Source organism: Ambystoma mexicanum, chromosome 1q (assembly GCF_040938575.1).
Source record: "Ambystoma mexicanum isolate Mex_15411 chromosome 1q, UKY_AmexF1_1, whole genome shotgun sequence".
NCBI lineage: Eukaryota > Metazoa > Chordata > Amphibia > Caudata > Ambystomatidae > Ambystoma > Ambystoma mexicanum.
Genome location: NC_090922.1, coordinates 498776099 through 498795265, shown reverse-complemented (window position 1 = coordinate 498795265; position 19167 = coordinate 498776099). Strand labels below are relative to the sequence as shown.

The window sequence follows — 19167 nt, the reverse complement described above, 5'->3', positions numbered from 1 at the left end:
GAGGCCTGCAACATCTGGTCCGCTCTCTTCTGTCTACCACCCCTCCACCTAAATGCCCTACATAAGAAAAAAGATGAACTAATGGACAGTATTCGAAGTGAGTAGGAGCGGTTGGGAGCACTGTTCCTCTATTTTTTAAAAAAATTAAGATTTACTGTTCCTATACTTTTATTTTAAAAAGAAACCATTCCGGAATGGAAGTGTAGGAAGAAGTTGAAGCTTGCACTGCAGTGCACTGAACGTTCCCTTAAACAGCTGGCACATTTGTTTGGGGTTATATTGCATGTGGGACGGAGTTTGGCGATGGGGTTTGTGTGGGCTGGGGGCAGGCCAGCAGGGAACATAGTTCCACTATTTCTTTACATACACTTCGACCACTGGTCATGGGCTAAACGATGCCACCAGCATGCGAGAAGGCACACATCACAGAAGACAGCACAGTAATTTAAGAGATATTACATGATTTGACCAGGATTACCATATCGTCTGTGGCAAAGCCAGGATACAAGCATGAACACTTTGGTTCCACAGTCTTGAATTTGGATACTTATTCACCACTTGGTTTAAATGTTTATGCTCATCATTGGAGGCGATTGCCTAGGATTTACAACTTCCCATCTGAACAAACCAATTTCTAGACCTTCATCATACAGATGACATGTTAAATTTTATAGCAACTCCTATCTGGTGCCGGTACATTGCTAATAATAGCACCTGTTGTGTTGCAAACATATGCAGGCGAGTTACTAAACCTCAAACATAGGAAAGGCTCAGCAAGCCTTGCTGGAATGTGCTATTCTAATCTTGCATATGAACACATATCTCTGCAATGAGTGCTTAACACACTGAGCTAACTTCTGAACCATTGTGACACTCAATATATCAATATGCATTTCAACTTTGGCTATTGCACATGATCAGCATAATTCCCGCAGGAAGGAAAGAATGCTGCAGGAGTTGTGCCAAAAGTAACACACATGATATATACCCCAGTGAACACAGAAACATTACATAATGAATTGAGCAACGCAGAATGTTCTTGTCAAAACAGAAAGGCAATAGGTTTAGAGCCCTAGCAGCATGCCATAAAATATCCTGACGTGTGTTATTTAAGTCTGGTGAACAATGGAATCTTACTTCTTTAGATCAGGCAGCCTTGTGGGGCCCCCCTCCAAGGTGGCGGCCCTGGGCAAGTGCCCCTTTTGCCCTCCCATAAAAACGTCTCTGGTGCTGACAATAAGGGGAGGGAGTTGCTCAACTGCCGAAGTGTGTTGCTAAATGTTGAATACTTATTGTGGCAACCAGTGCTTAATTTGCAAAATAAAATAAATAAGTGCCAGAGCCCTACGTTTTTCTTAGCCTGCCTGATGGTGTTGCACACTGCCCCAGTAGCAATAGTCTCAATGAAATGTGCAGCTTCTTTATAAAAAGATGACTTGGTAGCCCAGAAGGCTACCAGTGTAAGTATAGCATAAAGGTTCACCAATTTGTCCCAGGGTGGGTTTTCTCACTCAAACAGTGTATCAGTGTTACAGGTTTGCAGAAGGTCTTTTTCCTTTTTAGAGCCAGCAATGGTAGCCATTTGCTCTCTGAGCAACAGCAACGTGGCTGCGTGGTGTATTTTAAGTGGTAAGTAAGTAATAAACTTTATTTTCGGCTCATGGACATAAAAGTAAAATAATTATAAAAACAATAATACCAAAGACAGGTTACCGAATAAAAAAAATTAAAAAAAAATACTCTCACAGTTAATCCTGCTAAAATTGGCCAAAAGGCAGCCTAAGAACCTCAGTAAATCCTAAAAGTCGATCTCAACTAACAGACCCAGGTCAGACTCATTACAAAATGTCATTGTTATAAATAGGCTAAAATAAGTTACAAGACAATTAAACAATATATACCCTTCTTAGGTGTCAGGCTCTTTTCAAAAATTGCGATTGAGCCTGGAGATCTGCTTTGTTTTGGTTGCATAAGAAAATATGTAGGCCCACTGCAATACTCTTTATACTATGCTTTTTATAGATGGGGCGAGACACTTATGCTGCAGACTCCTATTCAGGGAGCATAGAAAAAAAATGTGTTTTAATTCTTCACAAATTCTGCACACTGGCGTATCTCCACTGCCCCAGGAACTTGTGAACACTGCAAGTGGGAGTATCCCTGAACTAACTTTCAAAAACAGCGTTCATGCCTTCAATAATTGTTACTTTTCTTGACCAAAGGAGTCTTTCAGCTCAAGATACACTGCCTTTGTACCAGCCGGGCCTATCACTGAGAGCCTTGATTTGTAATACCAATCCTTTTACCTCTGCTTAATATGCTCCATCGTAATCAAAGTTTCTGGGTGTGCAATGGCATAGATTGAGGGGAGGCCAAGTTTTGTACTCAAATCAGTTATGTAGCTAACCCATGGAAGCGTTCTTGCACCATCTTGTGCAAGAACGTAAAGGAGAGCTACTTCAGAAGTGCTAAGGGAGGGCGCTGTGCATAGCTTATAGAGATACAACATGGGATGCAACGTTGCATCATACACAAAGCTGTCCACCCCTAACTCCAATTTTAGGGAGAGAGATGGGCTATTCCTTGGTAGAGAAAGGAGCTTCCTCATAGTAGCCATGTCTCTCTGCTCCATCTGACTAAGTTCAAATCTCAACTCGATATAAAGCTGATGTGTTGGCACAGGCCCTCAATATATCTAAACCTTGGGGAGCTGCCTTGCCGCCATAGTGCTGCATAAAGCCCTGCACAGCAGCCCTTTGCCTTACGTAATTAATTAGGGACTTGTTAATGTGTTTGTACCATCAGCCTCTTTCATCAAGGCGAACCCCCAAATGATTGTAACAGCCACCCCTCTCATTCTCGGTGGCCCCTAAACAAATTGGGGCAATTTATTTTCTGCGCCGATTAGACCAAAGCATTACTTACCTTGGTTTTGGAAAGGTTAATTTCAAGTATTGTAAGTACTTTGCCCTAACCATTGTCTTTGTGGTTCTTTCTGTTCATGTTTCATGTTGGGAATGGCTATCTTTGGCCATTTGGTAGCGGAAGAAGGACCTAGGCTCAATAGCCATCAGTGTGGGCTGCACACTCTAATAACCCCTCGAGTGGTTTCTTAAAGCTTTGATATATTAGTTGATCATTCACTCATAATTAATTGTAGCCTTGGTTGAATACTTGGTCAATATTTCAAGATAGTTCATTCGTGATAGTTTCATGAAGAAAAGTTTGGGATATGTTTGCAGATGCAAAAAAAAATGCATTTTGGACTGTATAGAGTCCTTCTTCAAGGCGTTACCGTTTCATTTGATTGACACAAACGGGTACAGTTAAACCAACAATTCAACTGTAAATGTGTGGTTCAGTTGTCACATCAACACAACAATCCGCTAAGTGTTACAGAAATTATTTTGAAATACGTAATGATATTCTGACATCAAGTACATGCTGGCCACATGACAATGACAAACAACATTAGACCAACTTATATGAGAATATTCAAAAACAAAAAAAGAGGAAAAACAAGACGGCACTTATCAGTCAGTTACTCTCAACATTAAGCTATGCAATCACTTGTATGCCCTTCGTTGTATATAACTGTTGACTTCCAAGTGTTTATATACTACTGACTGACAACCTCTTTCTATGTGCTCAAACCTTCTAACTGGGTGTGACATTAAATGATAGCAGTAACTATCAAACGGGAATGGGTGCTCATGTATAACCACACTATCGTAACAGTGTGTAGGTGGCGTTGGTAAAGACATGTGTGGTATACCCTATATGTCCTGTATATATATTCCATTTTTAAATCATCAAAGTGATCACTCGGGTCAGTGTGACTGCTGCTTACCTATTCTCGTATACTGACCTTCCTATCTCAATGTCATGTGTTGTATTTTATTATGCTGTTTACGGTTGCTATGTAATTAGGTGCCCTGCCTGCATGAGCGGGACACAGAATGTTTACATTGGAGGCGTGTCTGGGATTCGAATGGTTGGGAGTTGGAGGAGATACGGGCGGATGTGCGGAGAGCTGCAGTGCAGGGCAGGGCGTCGGCTCACTTATTTATATCAATAAATTATCCAAAGTGATCCAAAGTGATCATTGGTGATAATGGCGTTCAATTCAAAAGCAGGGAGGTTAGGGAGTTCGCAAGATGTTCGGGGATTGATTGGAGATTTTTGGCACTCTATCACCACAAACCAATGGTTTAGTGGAGAGGTGTAATAGAATCGTTGTGGAGATGGTAGAACTAGCTTTGAGGAAAAATATACCTGTTGGTGAGGCTATCAAGGAGAAATTATGGAGCGTGAGAATGTCTGTCAAGAGGGCAATGGGAGTTTCGCCTTTTGAAATGATGAGAGGCAGGGTTCCAAACACGTTACTAAATCCTGGTTGGGTAAATCATAGGAAGGGAGAAGACTGTGGAAAAAATAAATTTTGCACTGAACAAGTTATGTTAAGAATTTCACCTGGTGATTTCGTAAGAATCAAACTAGGGCACAATGTGAGAAAAGGTGAGTCCAAGTACAGCAGTCCTTTCAAAGTTGTACAAGTGTTCAAGAGAGCTGTTAAAGTTCATGGTGGTTCAGTTTGGAATTTAGATAGAGTGAGTAAATGGATGTGGAAGGGTGAATGTGGTGTGGATGTGCAGAAGAGGTACAACAGAAGGGCTGTTGAGTTGTTTGGAGAGGATGTGCATTCACGGAATGGTGATGTGAATGAGGGACCAGGTAATGAATTGGGAGATTTAAATGTACATCAAGAAAACAATCTTGACGTTGTTGATGATGATAGGATTGTTCGTGGTTCAAGAGTTAGGAAGTTACCTATCTGCCAAGAGACTACGTCATGGAAAAGTAAGGACATTTAGTATGTAGTCTTTCAACTGCACTATATACAATTCATACAAGACTATGTTTGGGGTTTTAGGACAAGTTATGAAATGATTATACTTTGTTTTTTAAATTTTGCTTTAAAGCCGTGTTCTGGCAGTCTGTGCAATTCCATGTTTTGTATATTTATTCTATATTATTGTTTCTATTCGTTTTCTTCTTTGCTGTTGTATTTTCTCAAAGGGGCGGGGGGTGATGTTGTATTTTATTATGCTGTTTACGGTTGCTATGTAATTAGGTGCCCTGCCTGCATGAGCGTGACACAGAATGTTTACATTGGAAGTGTGTCTGGGATTCGAATGGTTGGGAGTTGGAGGAGATACGGGCGGATGTGCGGAGAGCTGCAGTGCAGGGAGCCGGGTCGCTTATTGATATAAATAAACTTTAAGCTGCTTTACCTTCAACGTTTCTGGTTCCACATACTTCATGATGCATCCTGTTAGCTACAAAAAGAAACCTTGATGATTTGTTCCATCATGCACGTAGTGAAGCCACTGTGCGCGAGGCGTTTACAATATCAGACTCTGACATCTCAGGCTTATAAGATCCTTACCTCTTAGGTGCAATATATTTAGAAAGCAATCTCTCTATGTACAGTTATGCTGACAGCGGCTGCTAGCGCACAGCGTTCTAAGCAAAATGCCAGTGAGCACCAGTGTTGCCAGGTCAAAAGGAAAAAATAAGCTGAATGTCCCTCTAAAACAAGCCCAAAACAAGCTGACGCCCAACCAAATAAGATGAAAAAACAAGCACACTTCTAAAACACTGTGGATAGGCCTGAAAAGAAAAAATACAGTAACAGAAACCTACATAAAGATAACACAGATATGCTAGAACAAAACACATTTACTAAAATTCCATTTTATTTTCAGGAAAATGTGTGTACTTTAATTTCTCATCTGAATGGGGTTTCTAAAAGCACATCTTTTGGCAATCACGCAATGTACGTTAGTAACCTGGAGTGCACATCAACAGGGCATAGCAAAGAATTTCACACAGTCTTCTGTGGGGCAGTACTCCGGATGGCCCATGCAACTCGTGAATGGGAGCAATATGGGTGAAAATTGATGTTGGTCCTGTTAAGGTGAGTCCTCTATACTTGCCCAGGATCACACACCTAGAGAAAGAAAAATGTAAAGTTGTGCCCCGTTATAATGAGATGAATGCTTCCGAAAAAGAAAAAAAAAAAGAAACACAGGCTGTTTATTTTGTACATCTTTCAACTTATCCCCTCCTTCCCATAGCAATGACCATGCCACAAGGCAAATAGAAAAGCCCCACCATGTGAGCCAGTCCCCAGAAGGTTTCCAACTGCATTACATGTAGGTGGAGAGCTTTTTGCTATGCTAATGAACCCTGGGGGCGTTCAGACATCATTGACAAAACATATTGTTTGGAAGGGCGCACTGTGGATAAGAACGCAATTGCAGCAGGTTCTCAAAAGGCTGCAGGCAGCGAGTCCCCATAGAAAAACAGCACTATGGACCAGTCAGATGGGGAATGGTGCACATTTCAAATTTACTTTTTTATAAATATCAATAAATGTCAGTCATTTAGTTCATATAAGTTTTTATTTTTCATCAGTATATAAAATTGTTTAGACATTTTTTTAATAAAACATATCACAAAATATTAATCAGATCAATTCATCCCACAATCAGTCATTCCTACCATTCATTCAATAAATTTAAAATGTGTACATCACACCTCACAAGTTAACTCCTGGGTTTTTCCTAAAACCATTTGTGGTTATCATGCCTTCCTATATTAAAGATTCAAGGGACATGATCAGAATCACTCAGGATCTTGTAATAGGAGCAGACGATGTTTTGGTAACTATGGATGTAGAGTCCCTCTACACTTCCATTCCCCAGATGGAATGTTTGAAAGTAATAGAGAGTTTTCTTGATAAAAGAGTAGAACCTGATAAACCACCTACAAAATATATTGTGGAATGCGCCTGTTTGGCCATGACAGAAAACTTTTTTCTGTTCAAATAGTCACTTTTTAAACAACGAAAGGGAGTGAGTATGGGGCAACCCTCTCCCGTATTGACTAAGGAGCTAAACGAATAACATAAAGATAGCGGACACGCCGTCTTTTGCTTCGGTTTGAGTAAGTATTTGTCTTACAGATATATATGGCTTAAATTGTGCCAAATAATAAAGTTTCTTTGCACTCTGAGGGTAGGAATGAATTTGTGATTTGCCTATTGCAGAATGTGAACAGGATTAATTCTAAATCTCTTCATCTGTTTGATATAATAATGATTATTCCGGTGGGGTGCCAATGATTACTTGTTTAGAGTCATCATATCTATATTAATAAAAAAAATAAGTAATAAGGGAATGGTGTATTCATATATATCGCTAATATGCTGTATTGTTTTTAGGTGGTAAAACTCACCCTACGTGTTAACAGGGGAATGATTAGCATTCCCTTTGACAGTCCTGAAGAAGGTTGCGTCATTAAGAGGACAAAAACTTGTGGTGTCCACCGAGTCAACTGAAACATATGTAGACTATTTTTTGTACTGTGTAGTGTTTAAAACACAGTAAAATACCATCTACAATTGAAGGAGAGGAGAGTGTATAAATAGAAATAGACCAAATGTTGACCAAGGAGTTAACTTGTGAGGTGTGATGTATACATTTTAAATTTATTGAATGAATGGTAGGAATGACTGATTGTGGTTTGAAATGAAGTGATTAATATCTTGTGATATGTTTTTTTTTAAATGTCTAAACAATTTTATATATTGATGAAAAATAAAAACGTATATGAACTAAATGACTGACATTTATTGATATTTATAAAAAAAGTTAAGGTGAAATGTGCACGATTCCCCATCCGACTGGTCCATAGTGTTGTTTTTCTATAGTTACTAGCCTAGAGGACCAGGGTTTGACCAGGCACCCCTCTATTTATAAATATGGCAGCAAGTCCCTGCCAGCGTGTGTCATTGCAGGACAATAGAAAGGTGTGAAAGGACGAACGTTAGTTTTCCTTTCATGCTTGTTTTTACAGGCAAGAACACAATCAGGGCGATAAGCAGACAAAAACCCCAACAAGCGACCTGACAAAATTACAAGCGACTTTGGGGAAAAGAAGCCCAAAGTTGCTTATAATAAGCGGACATGGCAACACTGGTGATCTCTCGTGTCTTCCAGTGCATGTAATGTTACTATGTCAAAGGCACTAGACAAAGAAGATGTTTGGTGAAGTGTACGTGAGATGATAAGTCGGCCATATTAGCAGGGAGTATGAGTAATGTAGCGCAACTAGAAGGGCAGTTTTACTAAGTTCTGAGATGGTCCTTGAATAATAATAAAAAGACAACCAGGACTAAAAATCGGACTACTAATCTGAGTGGTTAGTGAAAACTAACACTCTGATATTTTTATGGTGGAAAGCTCGAGTGTACACTCCTGTGACTCTACTGAGGGAGTTCTAGCCCACCCCCCCACCGTCCACGATAGTCGACCAGTCAATCGACATTTTTTAAAATAGCCAAAAACCTTTAAACAAAAGTTTTCCATGTTCAGTTGACTATAAATGTTAGCTACAATATGAAAATTCCTTTAACTTGTGGCGAGCCACAGCTTCGAATCTGAACGACTATCAGATCCCTGAAGTCACTTATGTGAGCTCCCAATTGGAGCCTTTTATAAACAAAAGGGCATAACAAAAAGGAATATTCTTTAAGCAGATATTCATAATGTGACCCAAAGTGGTCTGCTCTCAAAAGAAAAACATTCAAAAGTAAAACAACTTAATAATCAAAAGTGGTTCCGACACATAATCCAGTAGTAAGAACAATGGATATGCCTGCACTGGTGCTCAAAATATACCACAATCGGGTCAACTTTCTACAGCAAAATAATGTTCCGAACTGCTTCAGAGGAAGCTATTCAAATCCCAGTCTTTGTTAATCCCATTAGGACTCGGGGTATCCAACCGATCTACCTAAAAAGCTTCTCTCTGTGCCCTAAACCTTTTGAAGTCTTTTCTTTGGCCTTTCGTGTTGATAGCTTCCAGTACCTGAGACTTCAATTGGGAAACACTATGCCCTTTCCCATTGAAATGTCTTGCTATTGCAGAGGCGGCATTCTTATTACTTATGCACGATTTATGCTTGTTCATTCTTGTGCAAATTATTCTTCCAGTCTCTCCAAAATAATATATGCCACATGGGCATCGTATGCAATATACTGCATTTTCCGTGAGGCAAGTGGCATAAGTCTTCAAATGTATTCTTTCACCTGTACTGGGGTGGAATACTTCCGGTCCTTTGATGATATTGTTGCATTTCCCACAGTTTAGGCAAGGAAATGTACCTATGCTCTTGCTTGTCAGTCGCTGTTTGATATTAGTTTTGGTGTTTTATTAAATTGTTGCTCCTTTGGTAGGCAAAGGCTGGAGGATTGCTGAATAAATCCTTTGTCCTTTGATCACCAGTAAGGATGTTCCAGTGTTTGGTAATGCATTTCCTAATTTGATGGCTCTAGGTAGACACTTTTGAAACTTACACCATTGGCGGTGTGGTTCTTGCGTTTTTTTTGTTCAGCAGATCTTCACATCTCTTGGTGCCAGTTTTGGATATTGCCGTTGTCGGGTCACACTCGGGATACCCCTTTATCTTAGTTTGGTGTGCAGTATGGCCAATTGTGCATCACATTCAGATTGGTCACTCACTATTTTTTTGATTCTCAACATCTGAACGTAGGGTAAGTTCTTGAGTACTGTTTTGTGGGAAAGCTCAATCGGTGTAACAGATTGTTCCTGTCGGTTGATTAAGTGAACCTCGATGATCTTGTACATCAATTAATATATCAAGGTAATGTATTTCTGGATTTCCTATTTCTGCTGTAAATTTAATTCTGGGATCAATAGTGCTGATATGGACAAAAAAGTCTTTGAGCTGTTCTAATTCTCCTTGCCATATGCCAAATATATCGTCTATATAGCGAACCCATTTCTTGATGTTCTTAGACCATACAGGATGATTGAGGACATGCTGGACTTCAAATCTGTACATAAAGCTGTTGGCGTAGACAGGTGCCATGGTCACTTCCATGGCAGTGCCCAATGTTTGTAAATAGAAAACGTCATTGTGCTTCAAATAAAAGTTATTGGCAATAAACTGTAGAAGTACCATGATAAATTCTTTTGATGCTCCAATTGTCTCTTGTAAGAGAAGCCATTTGACAGCTTCCTGGCCAAGGTCAAGGGGAATGCTGGTATACAGACTGCATATATCAATTGTGAAAAGGATGTTCTTCTCACTCAGTTGTATTGAGCTCAACATCTGTGGAAGTGGGTACTTTCCTTGATGTATGTGGATGTTTTCTGTATTATGGGGTTGAAGAATGGTTGTAAAATGCCTCCTGTGGCTGCATCTATTAGTCATCCAGGCAGGTTGACTAGGCCTTTATGTATTTTAGGCAGTAGGTAAAATTGAGGTATCTGTGGATGAGTGGTGAATAAAAAGGCCCTAGTTTCACACGCGATCCAGTCCATCTCTTTGGCTGTTTTAATTGTCTAGATGACCTCTGACTCACCTAGCCATGTTACACGCAGGAAGCCGAACACGGACAGGTGAACCTTACAGGTCACCATATTGAACCTATACTTCTGATCAACCTGATGGAAGAACTTATACTCTAATGGGCAGACACATATCCTTACCCAATATTTAGAAACTCAACGGATATGGTCCTGCTGACCACAAATACATTTGCCAGAATACCAGTCAATCCTAACAGGCTATCATGCAAAGCGTCATGCTGGTGCTGCGTACTTGCTTTCCTTTGAAGTTGTTGTGATGGGGAAGCCAGTCTGCCGTAGTGAAGACACCAGAAGATAATGTGACGTGGGAAACCAACCCAATACTGCCCTAGGATACAGGGGAGCAGTGAACTGACTCCCCAAGCAACGGGACGGCCCTTCCCTGATTTTTATGGTGCAAGGACAGTGCAGGGCACTGACAGTGAAGGCCACACAATATCTTGTAGTCCAAAAGGCAGATCAAAAATCGACATGAAGAAGATGATAGGCAAGATACAACTGGATGGCAGTACACAATTTGATTGCAGGAGCGATGACTCTAGGACAGCGGCTGATCAAGGCAACAGGGAATAGACAGGCAGCAGGGGACCAAGAGGGGACAGCAACAAGAGAAGGAAGGAGGGCAGGCCAAGAAAAAAACGAGTAGGATCATGAGAAGGAGAACAGAGAGCCCAAGAACAGAAGGGTGAACTGGAACCAAGGTTCTCAAGGCTAGGTAAGCAGAAACAGGTTCTGGGGGTGAGGACACAGAGAAGGAACTAATCCACATTGAGACGCACCAAAACCTGTCTCAACGCTGCTTTTGTAGGCAGCCATGTGAAGGAGAGGCTTGCAGGATGCCAGAATCGGTTGCCCTGACAACCAGAGGAATCGCTGGACTGCGCATGCGCGGAGTCCCGAACACGGCTTCCCGCGCATGCACAGATCTCCAGCAATGGTGGTGCCCATTGCAGCCAGCGTTTGGAAGACCCGAGAGCGAAGCCGTCGCCAGGAAGGCATCCGGGCCCCCACACCCCTGTGCCGGGTAGGTGACATGACACAGGCATTGGCACAAGATTTGAAAGCATTGAATCAGAAAAATGATTGCATGACCAATTAGCCATTGTACAGCCTTGAAAAAGACCATCATTGGTCGAAACACCTATCGGCTTGGCTAGTGCGCAGTATTATTAGTCCTATTTCTGTGAAATTAGTACTGAGACTGATATTAACTCACAGGTTATATCAAACATTAAAAACATCTTCGTAATATGGATCAGTGCAGTGTTTTGGTGCAATTATGTTCATTATAATGATGGCAGGTTGGTCGTATTGAGGTGCTGGTGTTATATGGATGTTTTAAGCATTTGAAAATAAACTGTTTTTCAAATATTTAGCCTTCTTGGAGTGCATGCCAGTTTGCCTTAAGTTCATAACTTTGATTAATTATTATCAAGTATATGTATAACATTCAAATGATGTATTCACATATTACCTATAGCAGCACAATGCATTCAAGCAAAGAGCTGCTTTGATGCTACTAAATGAACGTTGTAGGGGAGGAGTTATTAACCTATTAATTGACAATCATGCAGGACACTGACCAAATTCATTACAGATAACAGGAAACACAACAATTACAGATAAGTAACACAGTACCAAATTACAGGGTTTGCAACGACCCAGGAAATCCTTTAATAAAGATTTGATGGGTACAACTCTGTTGTGGTCCCTTCGGTATTGGCTAAAGAATACACACAATTATTTGCAGAAGCAGCAGTGACCTCCTGCTACTACCTTCTATTCACTTTGGGCATCCAGCTTTGATGTTTTTCTAAATATTTACCCCACCACACACCTTAGCAGCCTCCCTGTGTAATTCAAGAGTTGTTAACCAGAATGACAAACACCTCTTCAGGCTAATTGACAATGGGCCTCATTACAAGTGTTGCGGTGCAGGAAAAGATAGCCTTAATTCCATAAGCATCACTTGTATTGGCAGTAACAGAATAACCAACATTTTTCCCACCCTGCCAAATAAAAATATTATGCAGATTTACCACCCGTGGAATTACTGCACAGTACATCTGCAGATTTTTTGAGAAAAAGCCACCAAAATCCTGCAGATTTACCTCATGGGACTTCCGCCGGTGGTAAATCCTCCAGAAATCCCCGTGGAGTCCTATTGCCTCCAAACATTTCTGAGTTACCACCATTTCGACCTGTGGTAACCACACAGGACCAACTGGTGGTAACGGTAACCAAATTGGGCAACAATTCACCAGAATTACCGCAAAATTACAGCCAAACTCTCAATGAGTCCCAATGTATGTATATACACACGTATGCAGGTATGTATCTATGTGTATGTGAAATGGTACAAAATTAGCAGAAACCTAGCTGATCAGTGTTGAGTTTTACAAGGTGTTTGTATTATTTCAGGTTGTCTACATCATCCCTTTCAGACTCTGCAATCACATTTTTCTTTCTCTCTCTCTCTCTCTTCTGCTGGCTAGACACTCCAGTTAATTACTAACTCGGGACATTTTTTTACGAGAGAATTTAGTTTGGACCCCACCTAGGTGCAATAACAGGTGTGTCCTACTCCAGCTGAAACTATGTATACTTTTGTGTGTCTTGCCTTTCAGCTCTCAGTGCTGAGCTGTGACACTAGTGCCATGCTGAGCTGTGTGAGCCAAAGCGAAGCTTCTAATCAGATCTGCAATCTGAGCAGAAACCAACAGCCTACTCTCAATACTGCTATTAAAATATTCCTTCATGACTGCGACAGTGATGAAATTAGTTCTATTAAACTTGGTAATAATATACACCTAGGCGTGAGATAATCCAACCTCAATACCACCATGACATCTCTTGATGGTAATAGGCAACTCCCTTTTCAAGGAGTCAGTCATCCCTACGAGCAGCAGAGCAAGTATTGGCAAATGAGCATTGCTAGAAATGCCAGTGCTTAGCCATGGTTTCAAAATTAGTCATGGTGCTAAGCACCTGACAGCCCTTGCACAAATTAAGCACTGGTGCCAACCTGCCAGCATTGATACTTCATGATAGCCACAAATGTGAGACATGCTCTATTGAGAATTAACACAATGTAAACATTGTTTCCACTCTGCACTATGATACACAACACTAGGACCCCAATGCCATATTAGCTTACTGTTTCCCACGTGGTAAGCTGTGTTAGGAAGCTGTATACAGCACCAATCACCAGCACAGTGGTCTTACAGTGTTGACACATTGTCAGATAGTCTGCTGTGATACCCCTTTAATTGTGGAGGCCAGAATTGTCAGGTAGCATTTTTTAAGCGCCTCTTGCACATTTTAGGTATACAAACTGGAATTGTAGCCTATTGTGAGAAAGTGAGAGCCCAGAACCAGACTGTGTAAAAAGTTCTATCCGAGAAAACCGAGCGGGACTAAGGGTAGGGATGGGATGCAGGAAGTAGAAACTACTCTACAGGAACCATATGGCCTCTCTACATGAAGGCTAATTAACTGATGCGAGTTGTAGGCGATGTGGAGGTGATGAATTGGCATTATTTGACAACTTTGTGAGTGCAACTCTACTGCCATAGGCCAAAAGCCTGAGGAAAGCGAGCAGGGCACATGTAAACGATGCTATATTAAAAGACATACAAGGGCAAAGGTACAATGGAGCCTGAGTACAAATATGAGAAGTTACACATGAAAACTATAAAAGGGGTTATGATATATTAAGTAGATGCCAGTGGAACTAGCATGAGACTCATTGATCCTCCCAACACTATTGTGTGCCAAATAAATCAATGGTTCTCCTCTAAAATAAAAGGCATTAGTAAAAATAAGACTGTGCAATAGTTAATACAAGTACAGATGTAGTTATATGAACATCCAGACTAGAGGTGGGATTTAGGACCTTGGTGAAGGAGAGCAGACTTATTTGATTGTATGTATTGATCTGGTTTACTTCTCCCCCTATCATGTATAAACGTGTCAAAAACCCAAGTTTACCCGTGACCAAACAAGGGCCGCAGAACCTTCCTTTCTACTGTCTGGGTAACAATATAAAGAGTATATAGCAAAGAAAGCAACTTTAATTACAAGCAATACATGCTAATGCCGCCCATCCCAGGCCTTATTGATTGATATTGTAGAACAAATGCATCATATAATACACATTTTTTTAATAAAAAATTCATGCAGAAAAACAGAGGTTACAGAACATGTAACATCACATAAAACCAACTACACATAAAACATATAATGCACAATGTTCCTATACATAGAAATACATTTCTAATAATACACAAAAAATAATCTAAACCACAAGTAGGTCTGAACAAATTTCTACACTAAACCCAAATAAGTGGTTACATAAAATGTTCAACATGTTTCAGTCCTCACATATAAGTGTTGTGGCATTCTTTGGGGGCTAAAACAGCCACAACTTCTGAAATGATTGACGGGTGGGTCAGCTGGTCTCCACAATGTAACAACCACTCCACAAACTGGGGAGAAGAAAAAAGGGGTAAAAGAGTCACCATTAATTTCTTCATTAATCACAAAGGTCTCTCATTACAGAGATGCATTCATACTCCTTTGAAATCAGACTAAAAGATAAATACTATAGGGCATCCAAAGATTGCCCACACCACTGTAATTACATAAAAGAGTGCACCCTGTGTTAAGCCCAGAACCTCACATTCTCATTGTCACAGATTTTCCACCTATAATACCTATGTCCTCAAAATCAATATCTGAAAAGCCTACCTTTATGGTGGTTGTAAGACTTTTTCTTGTCTGATCCGTATTTCAAAAGAACTCAGATGGTTGTCTGTTAAACCAAAAGGAACAGATACACTGTTTTAAACTCCGTCCACACAATGTGAAAAAAACACACAATCAACTGTTATTCATTCTCCTCACAAACGTAAACAACCATTACAATGTCTAAAATTCATGCCTACACAGGAAGCAGTCCCTGAAACCAAAATCCACAGCGTTACAGATACACATGACCCTGTGTATCGTGTATGACATTTTCACCCATATTCGCCTTAATCCGCATCAGATGTCAAACAAGTTGTTAGTGGTAGAGTGTGCCAGGCTAAAAAAGCTTCATGTACTTCATAACAATGTGCCATTCAGAACTCACTGTTTTACTGTCTAGATATGCGAGAAACTACTCCGAACACAATTCTGATAGAGTAAGTGCATAGACGAAAGAAAGGGGAGGTCAGGAGAAGATAGGAAAAGGTAGAAAGGGTGAGGAGGAGAGAACAGAGAGTAAGCAGCCAAAAAGAGTGAAGAAGAAAGAGGGGAGAGTGAATACAATTGCAGAAGTCAGTAGTAACACATAATGTTGCAAGCCCGGATACAAGATGAAGATGGGAACATCATAATTCAGGGCCACCATGAGTACAAGATGCAAAGGAAATCCAGCATGAGAGTTGAGAAAGGGTGACGCACCACGAAGTCTATAAAAGTCAAATCCAGGATTGGCAACAAGACAGTGATGGTGAAACCAGAATGTATCAGGACAGACTCCTGCAGAAGTAGGCTGGAGGGGGAGGGGCAGGGTAGAACAATCAAGCAAAACAGTCAACAACTGTGTGCGAGAATGGTGGGGGGCACAAGGGAATATCACGGTGGTACCAGAGGGGGTGGGGATGGCCTGTGGGGACAGAGGGAGTAAATGCATGTTGGTGCATGCTTACCTGCTGTCTGAGCAGGGGGTCGGGCCCTGGGCCCTCCTGCTCCAAAAAAGGTCCAAACAGGAATTGCCCTTTCCTTTGTCTGGCCTTCACTCTGGACGACCAGGCGAGAGACGCCCTTGATCTAAGAGTTAACAGCAGGAAGGAAGAGGCAGGGATAAGAAGGTGTGTGGTGCTTAGGCCAGGTGACCTAGATCCACTTGCACCTGCTTCCCATCTGCAAATGAAAAAAGGCTGGAGGGCTCCTTAAGTATGGAAAAAGAGCATCAACCACAAAGGCACCAGGTGGGCGCGGCTTGCTAAGTGAAGAAAAAGACCGGCAACCTGGAAGGCACCAGGTGGGGGGGCTTAGGCCATTTGACCTAGATCCACTTGCACCTGCTCCCCATCTGCAAAGGAAAAGAGGCTGGAGGGCTTCTTAAGTAGGGAAAAAGGGCATCAACCTGGAAGGCACCAGGTGGGCGGGGCTTGCTAAGTGGGGAAAAAGAGCGGCAACCTGGAAGGCACCAGGTGGGGCGGTGATGGCCAGTTGACCTACCTCCACTTGCACCTGCTCCCCATCTGCAAAGGAAAAGAGGCTGAAGGGCTCCTTAAGTAGGGAAAAAGAGTGGCAACCAGGAAGACACCAGGTGGGCAGGGCTTGCTAAGTGGGGAAAAAGTGTGGCAACCTGGAAGGCGCCAGGTGGGCAGGACTTAGGCCAGATGACCTAGATCCACTTGCACCTACTCCCCATCTGCAAAGGAAAAGAGGCTGAGGGCTCCTTAAGCAGGGAAAAAGAGCAGCAACCAGGAAGGCACCAGGTGGGTGGGGCTTGCTAAGTGGAGAAAAAGAGCAGTGACCTGGAAAGCGCCAGGTGGGCAGGGCTTATTCCAGGTGACCTACATCCACTTGCACCTGCTCCCCATCTGCATAGGAAAAGTGGCTGAAGGGCTCCTTAAGTAGGGAATAAGAGTGCAACCAGGAAGGCACCAGGTGGGCGGGGCTTGCTAAGTGGGGAAAAAGAACGGCCACTTGGAAGGTGCCAGGTGGGTGGGGCTTAGGCCAGGTGACCTAGATCCACTTGCATCTGCTCCCCATCTGCCTCTTCCTCTTCAGTATACTCGGCTGACAGTGAAGTGATGCTTTTGGGTCTTTCTAATCTCATTGCATCGAGTTGCATCTGCTGTTTATGTCATGTGTTATTTTAGTCAGCTTTTAATGCACATTTTGAACTTGAAACACAATGTTAAGGTGACCAACCTTATCCTTATTCTCTGCTGAAAGGGACTACTTGTGGACCTCTAAAATATAATCTTATAGAGTTGTATGCAGCATTTGTATTATGTTGAGTTCTGTTGCTCAGCTTCTAATGCACATTTTTGAGCTTGACCAAATCCCACTTTTTAAGGTGTTGTTCCTCGTTGGTATACTCTGCTGTTAGTGACAGGCTACTTTTGTACTTCTAAAATGTAATCTAATAGTGTGATATGTGGTGTTTGTGTTATGTTGCGTTACATTATGTATGAGTGAAAAAGATCAGTTTGCTTATCAGTCTGATTCCACCAACAGGGGCGGCTCAGCCCAAATGCAGGAAAATGTTCCCGGATCACAGGTGCCAATGACAACCCTAGTTAGGGATCCCGAGGCATCATCAATGAGGTGAGATGGAGGTGCTGCTGCCTTTCAGATCACAGAGAGCAAGAAAGTCCACATCTGGTTTCCAGTACTCACAAAGGGAAAACTCCTGAGTGATCCTAGAACAGCCAACAAGGAGATATTCTTGGCATTTGATCTTAGCTGCCTTTGTGGTCAGGATTTATATCAGGATCTGTTAGGTAAATGGGTACTCTCCTCTGGTATGGCACTGAGAACTAAAACATGATTGAAATACTTCTGTTTGGGTTACAGCCCTCAGAACAAGCTATGTTATCCTTTGCTCATGCTTAACAGAGGATTTCTCAGATTCTTCAATTGTTGCGAGAGACTCAAAGACACCATAGTACGTCCCGTTTCAACATTGCCATGTCGATTTCGACATTGCCACGCTAGTTTCAAGCTGCCCATAATAATCTTATATTGACAATGCCAGTTTAAACAGTGCCATGCCATTTTTGCATCAATTCAGCACTTTAGCACATTACTATACTAGTTTTAATAATGAGCCCAGAAAACTGTGATGCTAGTTCTAAAAGTGCTATGCTAGCATTGCCCTATTTAAGCATGTTATCATGTTCGTTTCTACTTTGCCACAGAGTGTTGCGTTATCAGTCTCAACATCACTATTCCAATGTTGTCCTAGTTAAGCGTGTTGTCCTACGTGACCCAGAAAATTATCATTATATTTTCAACAATGCCTTGCCAATTTTGGCCCACTGCAAAGCACATTGACATGTCAATAATAAGTTACAAGTTTGCCCCCAAAAAAAACTCTGCATCATTTTCTGCATTGTCGTGCTAGGTACAGTACAGAAAACACCAATGTTTGCTTCTCTTACACTCACAGAACACGTACAATGTTCATCGTGTTCTACTTTTGCAAACATGCAAATTACTAGATGGCATAGCTTTGAAGTGGTGGACCTTGCTTCCAGGACCTGCTGTATATGGCTCTATTGACCTGAAAGAGGTGGGATTGCATTTAAATTGTCTCTTCCAATGGAACAATTTTGCGAAACTGTATGCTTTTATGTTCCAATGACTACATTTTCCAGAATCCCTTGTTCACAGCTTTGTCTCGAACCCACATGTCAAAGGTGTGTGAGTGAAGCAGAACATATTTTGCTGGTAGGTGCTTGTCTTGATTAAAAGTCAAAGCTTTTACATCCTTAGTTTGCTGCAGTTTAGTGTTGGCCTGTGATGCAGTGTTCCTGGTCTGACTGACCCTCTTGTTTCTAGTTCCTGAGTCCAAATAGTTCCTAAATTCATTGTTTTCTGTGCCCTTAAATATGTTATTGCTTTTCAGCACAGATTGCTTAGCAGGGCCCCTTTTCCCTGAGCCAGCACAGTATATAATTTGCATTTATTCCTGAA

The 19167-nt window shown here is 41.5% G+C and overlaps 1 protein-coding gene across 4 annotated transcripts in view; it reads right to left on the bottom strand.

The window, feature by feature from the left end:
- LOC138529547 (ly6/PLAUR domain-containing protein 3-like) overlaps positions 1 to 19167 on the bottom strand; it is a 407116-nt gene that overhangs the window by 239171 nt on the left and 148778 nt on the right. For all 4 annotated transcript variants that reach the window (XM_069640840.1, XM_069640842.1, XM_069640843.1 and 1 more), the window contains 2 exons: positions 15214 to 15277; positions 14848 to 14951 (listed from right to left, as the gene is read on the bottom strand). In XM_069640840.1, coding sequence (XP_069496941.1) covers positions 14848 to 14865 — 18 coding nt within the window. In that variant the 5' untranslated portion in view covers positions 14866 to 14951; positions 15214 to 15277. The remainder of the gene's footprint in view (positions 1 to 14847; positions 14952 to 15213; positions 15278 to 19167) is intronic.